Raw genomic sequence first — 10,250 nt, forward strand, 5'->3', positions numbered from 1 at the left:
TTGGCAAAGTGTGATAGATTTGGTTTAATATAATTGCAGACGATGCCAAATGTGATTTATCCAGCGCGCAGACTGCTTCACATTCCTTTAGAGATGTGGTATGATTTCCTGCTTTTGAGAGAGAGAGATGAGGAGGGAGGGAGGGAGGGAGGGAGGGAGGGAGGGAGGGAGGGAGGGAGGGAGGGAGGGAGGGAGGGTTAACAGGGCGACAGATGGGGTGTTAAAGTAAGTTAAAGGCAGTGAGAAAGACAGCCGGGCACAGCATGAAAGAGAGAAGTAGAGACTCAGAACTTAAAACAAGACATGACTGCACATTTGTAGCTCTGACGTGCTGATTCATTAAACCATTTTTTGGCACCAAAGCAGAATTTGATTCTGAGTCAAAAATGGGGGATGGTGTCAGAAATAACCTGACAAGCCTCTGCCATCTTAACTCTGGTGTATGTCCTCCTTTTTAGTGGAGAACGAGAGTCACTGTGACTTCGTAAAACTCAGAGAGATGCTGATCAGGGTCAACATGGAGGACCTGAGGGAGCAGACCCATGCCCGCCACTACGAGCTGTACCGACGCTGTAAGCTGGAGGAGATGGGCTTCAAAGATACAGATCCCGACAGCCAGCCATTCAGGTAGAGACACATGTAGAGACAGTTACCACACATGTACTGTCTACACGGGAGAGTGAATACACACTGGTTTTCTACACAAAACCCCATACCGCATAAATACTCAAGTGTCAACAGCGGAGAAAGTCTCTATTGTTTAGAGACAATACCTAATCTATTTCTGTCTGTTTTCACCGCCCCCCCATCCTTTCTTTTCTTCTGTCCAGCCTTCAAGAGACATATGAGGCCAAAAGAAAAGAGTTCCTGGGGGACCTGCAGCGTAAAGAGGAAGAAATGCGACAAATGTTTGTCAACAAAGTAAAAGAGACGGAAGCAGAGCTGAAAGAAAAAGAGCGAGAGGTCAGTGTCAGCGGGTGGAGCAACAATTAAAGATGCTCTATATCTGATATTTAAAAAAAGATGACACTGGACAAAAATAAGCTTGTGCCGTCTCAGGTCTGCAGACAATAACTGTGTGTATACTCAACAGCAGGGATAAAAACATAGGACATTGCATATTCTGTGCTGTGTCAGTACAGGTGAATGATAATGAATATTTTTATAAAGTATATAGTTTTTACCATTGAGAGATAGTTTAACTGTTGCTGGTGCTATGGATGCCTTTATATACCTTGTGCAATTACTTTACCATGTGACTATAGAAATAGGCTTGTTAAAACATACTGTATATTGTAAAAGGTCAATCTAACAGGTCTTAAAGTCCCTCTCTACTCAAAAATGCAGAATGAGGTAATTGCAGAGTTTGATACTACAAGACTGTTCACACGTGCACGAGTTACAGATGTGTACAAGCATGATTTTGTGACATCACCACTAGTTTGAAAGTCAATCATGGTCCAAAAAGCAAGTTAAACAAATTCAAACCTACTCATTAAAACTGACTTTTTAGGGAAATAAGAGACTTCTGAGATCTTGTGTCAAGCAGGAGTAAACAAAATTTGGAGTAGATGTATATTTAAGAAATGTTGAATTATCCTTCAAGCGAGAGTATTTTTATAGGTCTTAAACATTTGTCTGGAGGGTGTCTTTTAAATGTTAAATATTTACTCTCTTCCACCCCTGAGGGAAATATCTCTTAAACCTGTAAATGCTTCATTATATTTTCTGTCTGTAACCCTCTCAGCTGCATGACAAGTTCGAGCAGCTGAAGCGGATGCACCAGGAGGAGAAGAGGAAAGTGGAGGAGAAGCGGAGAGACCTTGAGGAGGAGATGAACGCCTTCAACAGGAAGAAGGTGGCAGCCGAGACACTCTCCTTATCTCAGCCCCTCAAGAAAGACAAGGACAAGAAAAAGTAAGCCGGCCCTTTCTTTACATCACAAACTCACTCACGCCCCATTCTTCTTTCCATAGCAGGAAGCTGCTTTTTCTAACACGGCTTCTTCCTTTAACTGAGGCTCAATTCACACCAAATCAGGCATCCCGCCATTCATTTGAGTGAGGTTGGTGTGTTTAGGCTGCAGGAAGTTGAGTCCTAATCAACTTTTGGAGAAATGTAACCTGATTTCTCGCTATGGTGGCCAATCACATCTGCCAATCAGACTGATCAGAGCTAAGTGAGGTCAGACATTACTAGGATGAGGGGAGGACATTTCTTTTGGTTTAATAATGTTAAAAGTAAAGTTAGGCTATTCTTACGGCTTTGAGAGAGAGAGAAAAGCAGAAGAGAAACTGGAGAGTGAATGAAGAAAGCCAACAGTGGTAGTGAGAAAACCAGTGAATGAAAGGAATAAAACATTTGTTTCACGGCGGTTACAAATAAGCACACCCACAACGTTTGATTTGGACTGAATACAGCCTAATCCTTTCGTCTTTATACTGTGCTTTAAATCCTGAAATGATTTCCTTTTGGATATTTTCTTTTTTCACCTCTCCTCTCTCTTGGATTTTTGCTTTCTAACCCTGTTTTTTAGTTTTTTGGTTGCTAAGATCTGTGACAAAGTGTCACATATATGAAACTTTAATTGAACGTTGATGTCTGTGCTGTTGCCAACCTATCTCCAATACACAAGCATTTCATCTATTATAAAAGTCTGGCATGTACGAAGGAAACTTCCTCCCCTCTTTGTCCTGCCCAAGCTTAACATTTCCTGTCCTTTCACTCTTTCCTTTTGCCTTGCTCTAATTATTCAGGACACTCCGAGAGGAGGCAGTGAACTCACTCTCTGAGGCAACCAAAAGCTTTGCTGTTAAATAGGTGATGCAGAGTACAGCTCACACAGGGCAAACTGATTTTCAATGGCAGTGTGATGATAGTGCATACTGTAGTATAGTGATGATGTCACACAGGTTTAACTAGCATACAGATTAGGCTTTTCATGTGATAGCTCATTAACTACAAATCATGCATATTTCAGTGTACTGCAGACCATTTTGAAAGGTGGAATTTCTTTATTTTTTTACCTTCCAGACAGGCACTTATTACACATTTCAGGGAGCAGGAGGTACAGGAAGCATCATTTAGTAATAAGGTCTACTTTCTTGACAAACTTGTGTTTTTATTTCACAGTGATGAATTTCCTCCTTTAAGTTGCTTCAGAGGCAAAACAATCAGCTGCTTAGCAACAAACTGGTTAATTAATGGAAAAACCAGATTCTCCACATTCATATCACCAAATCTGTGTTTGTTGTTTGTACCAACAGCGTACACTGCAGGGTCAAATCCATGTAGAAACATCTACCCACATATCTTTGCATACCTTTGGTCTGGGGCTTTTCTTTACTGGTTTGGGCGAGGCCTCGTCGTTCCCACTAAGGAAATCTTAATGCTGCAGCATAGAAGGATATTTTAAACAATAGAGTGGCTCCAACTTTTTTGGCAACAATTTAGAGAAAACCATTTCATGTTTTAATATGTTTATCTATTCACAAAACTAGATCCATAAAGAAATAGTTTTCTCTGTTTGGTGTGTCAAGACTTTTCAGAAAAGCAGCTGTTCTGAAAAGAACTTAATGTGTAATTTTGACTAATTATATATTATATGGTAAAGCTGATTTTAAGTGCCAAGTTAATATTCAATCTGTACTGAGATTGGGTGAAGGTAATGGCTGCCTGGAAGGTTGGAAATGATTTGAAAATGTATGCTAAGCTGATTTTGGATGAGTCTGCAGTGACATGAACTGTACATGACTTATAGTTAATGTATTCTCAATCATACTCGCTGAGGTTTGAAATGTGAGGATGTCTGGCTCCATCTAGTGGCTGCTCACACACTCTGCCTGTTAGTGCTGCTGCAGGAATCTGATCTTCCATTTTGTGATTTAGTGAAGGAGTTTCAACACAAGTCTGACCTTTTAGTCACATGTCGTAATACACTCTCTATTCCAGATTTAACGAAGCATTTCTGAGGATACAGGTTGTAAATGTAGAGCTGCCTCCTGCTGACAGGTCAACTACATCATGTTGAATGTAGTTTCAACACTTTTTATTAGTCTATCCACTGTAGAATTAAAATGTTTATTTATTACTTCCACAAATAGTTGTTTGTTCATCCAATTCATTTTGTTTATTGTTTATCATTGTTTTTCAGTTAATTTATGGGCGCTGTACATCCCTCCCACACATGACCATGGATTTGTCCTCCATCACCATAGCAACGACAACACCTGTTTATTGTTTTATTTTTGTTTGTTTGTTTGTTTTTTTGTTTTGTTCTGACATTCCATCTTGGCATTGTGCACATGGACCAAAGACACTGAGGATGATGATGATGAAGCCACAGGGGTGAAAGATGGTGAGAGATCATGAGGAAAAATGTTCACTTTGCCAACAGTGGCCATCTCATTTATTCAGGATCTTTCATTCTATGTTTGTTTTTTTGTTTTTTTTTCTTTGGACATTTTTTATATATATATGCATTATGTTTTTCTGTGTTGTGCTTATAAAGATTTTCTGTTGTTCTTTTTTTGTGTTTCGCAATCAACTATTCACACGAGAGTTTTAAACCCACTGATGAACATTCACCTTTGGTACTACAGTGTAACGCACCACGGGCAACATTAAACTGTTTGAAACTGCTCAACTAAAGAGGAGGGTGCGATTGATTTCAGATATTTTCAGTGAAAGTCACTCCTAAAGTTTTTTTTCAAATACTTGAGCAGTTGGAAATGTTTACTGTGGTCCAGGTGTGGTGTGTCTGTTAACCACTTTATAATCAAGAGAAGCCCAAATAATACTTTTAAATAGCAATAAAACTGAGTACCTGTGTACTGACAACCTAAAACCTAGTCTTAAATCTTAGTAAAAAATTATGCAATATTCTGGTGCTGTTTCATATTAACGCAATAAATGTATGTGAATATTTTTAGAGCTTACCCAGCCTAATATGCAAAATGTACTAGTTTTTGAATATGATATTATTGTAAGAAGCACATATGACTGTGTACATTGTCCATAAGTGATGTATTGGTAACTTTATTGTAAATCATGAGAGATCGCCTTGTTGTGCGTGTTGTGACACTGGACACACACGAACATGAAGCCAGTATATACACACACACACACACACACACACAAACACACACACACGTACGTGTAGGATTCAGGAAAACATGAAAATCCTCAGCTCGCTGTAGAAGAGTTCACACTCAGAGATGGGAAAGAGAGCAGCTGTATTTACTGTCTGTTGTTGGAAATAAATGCAACCCAGCCCCCACCTGTCCTGACTTTGTGTCTCTGCTCTGATTTGTTTGACGATATTCAACTAGGGGAGGGAGATGAACGTGAAACACAAGCAGGTGAAGAGACTTATCCACTTACACACACACAGAGGCTGTCGGCCTCAACCGTAACCCTAACAGCTGTCAGCTTGAGACGCAGCGTTTCCTGTTTAGCGATCCTGGACTCGAGAGCGGAGTGATGTTTGCTCAGTCTGCACATAATTCATCCCTGCTTTCCCCACTGTGCTGCTGACCTCAGCTGGGTGTGTACAAGATGTGTTTGCCAAACAGTGAACAGGAAGAAGATTGTGTGAAATTTATTAACTTTCAACATACAGCTTGTCTGAAGAGGAAGTGTGTGATAGGGAGATTGTTAGCCAACTGTGTGTGTGTGTGTGTGTGTGTGTGTGTGTGTGTGGGGTGGGGGGGGGGGGGGGGGGTAGATGTTTAGAAACCAAATGGCTGCATCTCAACACTCAAACTACTTCTTCACTTCATCTCCACCTCATTCCAGTATGAAGATTTTCCAACAAAGGATGAGCTTATCTTAAAATTCTTGCTCATTTATGGTCTTAGTTATTCATTAAGATCAAGGAAATTAGAAGCAGTGTAACATGTCATGATGAGAACATGATTTTGTGTCTAATAACCCTTAAGTTTAGTTACTTCCCTTTTTAGAGATAATTTATGCTTTAGTAAAGTTTAAGCACTGTGTGATTCATTGAAAACAGAGGAAACCACTGTACAGTACTGAGATCCTCAGTTAGTGAAGGTTGTCTGTTTACTGTGAGGACTCAGCCAACACTATTATTATTCTGTCCACCACCTGCAGGCCTGTCTGGATCTCACCCAACAGCACAATCTGTTCAGAGCTCAGTTCTCTCCATCCTTTAGCACATCAACACACTCTACTAGCACAGCTGAATGATAATGGTCGTGATGAGTCTGTTCTACACATAAGAAAACATGATTGAACTCCTTACAGGCTTGAGGTACAACTGCTGTAGTAGTTTGGAGTAAGAGGGTTTATGGTCATTTCTCTTAAACTGTATTGAGGTAAGCTCAGTTTAATAATACACTGCTGTCTTTATTAAATACTGGATTTTATCTCTAGTGAAAACCATTTCTGCCTGAAAAGTAAAACAAAATATTTTGACATGGTAAATCAAAATTTGGGCTAAACCAAAGTATGCTAGGATTTTTTAGGTTTTTAAACCAGCTTTTTTATGAGAGACTTTTTTAAAAATGTTGACCTTTGGAAATCAACATTTGAAGGTAAAATTAATGTTCAGTTTTGAGTCTCATCACTGAGGAACCTTATCACTGATGTTGCCAGAAAGCAGTGGAGTCACTGCTAATTAGTGAGCTTTAGTGGTGCTGCTAGGCAGTTTTTAGCCAAGCTGTTTCTCTTCATTTCCAGACTATACTCTAAGTGGTATTAAGCTTTAGCAACTCTTGCAAGAAAGTTGAATATGTTTCTAACCTATCCTTTTACAACAAAAATGTTTGTATACATTTATTTATTTTTTTTAAAAAAAAGGGGGGCATAATAGAAAAGTATATCTTCAACTTGCTAAAAAGGCATTTTATCTCTAGATAAAAAGGTCACAAGTGTTGTGACCTTTAATATTTCTGATATCTTGTGAGAACGAAACCTGACAACCTTTCAAGACAAAAAAAAAAAAAGGAAAGAAAGAAAAGAAAAGAAAAAAAAATCCCAGATCAGTTCACTTAACTTTTGAAGTCATAGCTTTATTTCTGTGGTTGACAAAACAATAAGATATAGCTGCCTCAGTATCTGAAGGAATATGAAAAACAAAAAAACCCTTTACACTGGTCACCGGTGCAGCATCCAGCTCAACTGGATGAATCAAAAAAGCTTTTACAGCTGAGAGGACAGCAACCAGTTAACATAATCATCATATTGCTGAGATTGACATTCGTCTGAACACAGTACTCAACTGTCAGGCAGTGCAGGTGAAGTCCCTCTGGCCACACTGCATATTCAGTAACGAGATGAAACTTCAGCATCAATAATGTGATAATACTTTGAGTATGATTATTGATGCCTTCATACAGTATGCTCTTAGAAAATATTAGAAAACATTGATGCTGTTTGACTAATCAGATAATCTCGATGTCAAAATGACTGTTTTGTCATTCTGCTCTAGTGTTGAACAAATCTCCCAAAAAAGGTGCTGTTGCTTGATATGTAACAATTGCATAAAGGAATTAAAAAAAGGCTGAAATAAAAACATTTGCAGCATTTTGTTATGAAATTAAAGCTTTTTTTCAAATGTAAATAACTGCTAAATAAAAAACACTTAAGGTAGCACAAAAATGTTTAGTACAAGTAAGTAAAAGTTTCAAATAAAAAAAATTTAAAAAAAGGATTTTGAAAAAATATTTGCATTTTTTTTAAAGAAAAAAAGTGTGTCTTTATCTCAAAGTGCTATGCGGCTCTGGGGGGGAACCCTCAGCACCAAGATACCTCACGACAAACAATATCAGGATTGACTATCAAACAAAAGCCATTCCTGACCTCAACCACACTCAGAAAACACACACACACACACACACACACACAAAACTGCCTAAATCTTGTCCTTTACCACCATCTCTTTAAACAAAACCATTTGTGGTGGATATAAAAAGGACAGGTAGGTTAAAAGTTAAAAAAAATATGGCATTATTAATAGACAGAAAAAATGGACCGAAAGCTCTGCTCACGGAGAGACATTCAAATCTCAGTTCAGTCAATATCAACAATTCCCCACCAACTGCCCGGCTGTCAACATAGAAACCAAGTTATGGCATGAGAATAACTCAAAGACTGAGCCATATACGCACCTCCAGATTCACATTTGGGTGTAAACAAGTGCACAGACCTCAAGCATTTTGTCTTAAATCTTCCTTTACATCTATTGCTAATAATTACAGTATATGAGTAATATCTGGAAGCTTACAATTGTGGGTCTAAAATGTGCTAAATAACAGTATATAGGATTGGGAGCACTGTGCACTTGTAAAAAGGTGGACGGTGTGAGTACATTATCTTATTAGTTGACAGCGGGGTGCAGTGGTGGGCAGGGGGAGACGTTCTTCTGCTGGGAAGAAAACAAAGCCTCGATATTGCCTCTCCCTGCTTCCGGGGTCAACTCCTCATTATACAAACGCCTAAAACCGTCGTAATACTCGTCGGAGTCCCCCAGCTCTTTGCTGCCACGCTCCCTCCTGGCCTGTCGAAGGCGCAGCGTGGGGCTCCAGACTCTGTCCTCCTCCTGGATCTGGGTGCTGTCGAAGATGTAGACGGCGTTGGCCGGCAGGGAGAACTCCAGGCTGTGTAGGTACTCGTCCACCATCTCTTTGCAGTGGATGAACTCGCCACTGTCAACCTGGGAGAAGGAAGGAGTAAAAGAGTTTTAAAAAAAAAAGTTAAAATGGGTGTTAATCGATCCAACCACAGATTACCTTTTAGAAGAAATTATTTCAGGGATCGCTCTCTGGGTTTTAACTTTCTGAATAGACGTATGAACGATAGATTTTTTTAAAAAAAGGAAAGAATGCTTCTCAACTAATTACTGGCATTTCTTAACTGAAAGTACTTTCCTGACAAGTTCTCCAAAACTAGCCTTCCCTTTACCATTTTCCTACATGTGATTATTACTTCAGACAATGTTGGATCTGTGAAAGCAGGCAAATCTGTGTTGCGCATCATTTGTTCACCTGAATGTGCTTTTACTGGGGTGCCTTTATCTGAAGCACCCTCAGTTGTGAAGAAAAAAAAAGAAGGTAGTACTGCACTGGGTAAAAAGGTGTACAGTCATATAAGGCTTTGAAAAATGGCTGGATTTGAGGCATTTGAAATCCACAGCAGACTGACATGAGTGTAAATTTTAATTCAAATTTGAAAAGGAGACATCCTATCCATCTTCAAATAATCAATACAAAAGTCACAAATGATTGGAGAGAGAAATATTATATAGATTCATAAATAAGCTCTTATGGAACTATAATATCAGCACATGCTTTTTATGTGCATTTCTCTTACTTGTGCTTTCTTCAGCAGGTCGGTAAAGACGGAGAACCAGTCGGGCGTGAGCGCCTCCAGCTCCAAAGTGATGATGGCCAAGGCCAACGTGGAGCCCTTGAACTGCCAGAGCTGGTGGCAGGCCATACAGTGCTGCACCTGCCTGGTCCACAACGCCGCCTGGAAGACCGGAGGCGTCTTCTGATGGTCTGACCTGGCGGGAAGCAAAGCGGGGTCCGTTGCTGAGTCCCAGCCGACACCGATGGACGGAATGAGGTGGGGGTGGCCGGAGACAAGGAGGGCGTGGAACTAAGATGGAGATGAGCAGAGAATTTGAAGAGGAACGAGACCAAAATGTTAGCGTGATGTCATTGTTGTCTCATTGTCCATCCCTTACTTCTACTACTTTATAAGTCACATCAACATCAAATATAACTGTGCATCTTATGTACAGCCATACATATGACAAAAAAAAGAATCCATTCATCTCTTCGACCTAACCTTTATCCCCATTCACCCAGGATGTCAGTCTGTGATTCTCTGCTCTTTTCCAGTGTCCACTGCTGCATTATAAAGCAGGAGGATACTTGGAGTAACAGACAGAGAATCTCATTTCTCTGAGGTTCGTTTGTCAGTTGAATGTCTTTTACTTTTCATTCATGTACATCATCTGCTTTCGTTTGTCTCTTACTCCGTAGCAAAAATAAGCCATGCTTTGTGAAGGAAAAAGGGATTTACTGGGAGGTAGATTCAACAATGTGATGCCAAAGTCAAAAGTAATCTAATCAAAAAGTAACAGTCGCCCCTCGACTTCCTTAAGTCTTCAGTCATTTCCTCCTCCTAAAATCTTTCATCCATTTTGGAAAAGCAGGGAAACGTAGCAAAACAACAACAAAAAATCTGATAGTTCTGATACAGTCCCAGATGTTTTTTGCATC

At 39.7% G+C, this 10,250-nt stretch overlaps 1 protein-coding gene across 2 annotated transcripts in view; it reads left to right on the forward strand.

Annotated features, from left to right (window-relative positions):
- Positions 1 to 9,517, forward strand: part of septin8a (septin 8a) — a 34,161-nt gene extending 24,644 nt beyond the window's left edge. Inside the window, exons 7-10 of one of the 2 annotated variants that reach the window (XM_053331672.1) lie at positions 459 to 627; positions 831 to 963; positions 1,748 to 1,917; positions 9,349 to 9,517. In XM_053331672.1, coding sequence (XP_053187647.1) covers positions 459 to 627; positions 831 to 963; positions 1,748 to 1,917; positions 9,349 to 9,517 — 641 coding nt within the window. Of the gene's footprint in view, positions 1 to 458; positions 628 to 830; positions 964 to 1,747; positions 1,918 to 4,153; positions 5,585 to 9,348 lie in introns of those variants that run through there. The other variant, XM_053331671.1, reaches the window with a different exon arrangement.
- Positions 9,518 to 10,250: the final 733 nt, after the last annotated feature.

This window comes from Scomber japonicus, chromosome 13 (assembly GCF_027409825.1).
Source record: "Scomber japonicus isolate fScoJap1 chromosome 13, fScoJap1.pri, whole genome shotgun sequence".
NCBI classification, from domain to species: domain Eukaryota; kingdom Metazoa; phylum Chordata; class Actinopteri; order Scombriformes; family Scombridae; genus Scomber; species Scomber japonicus.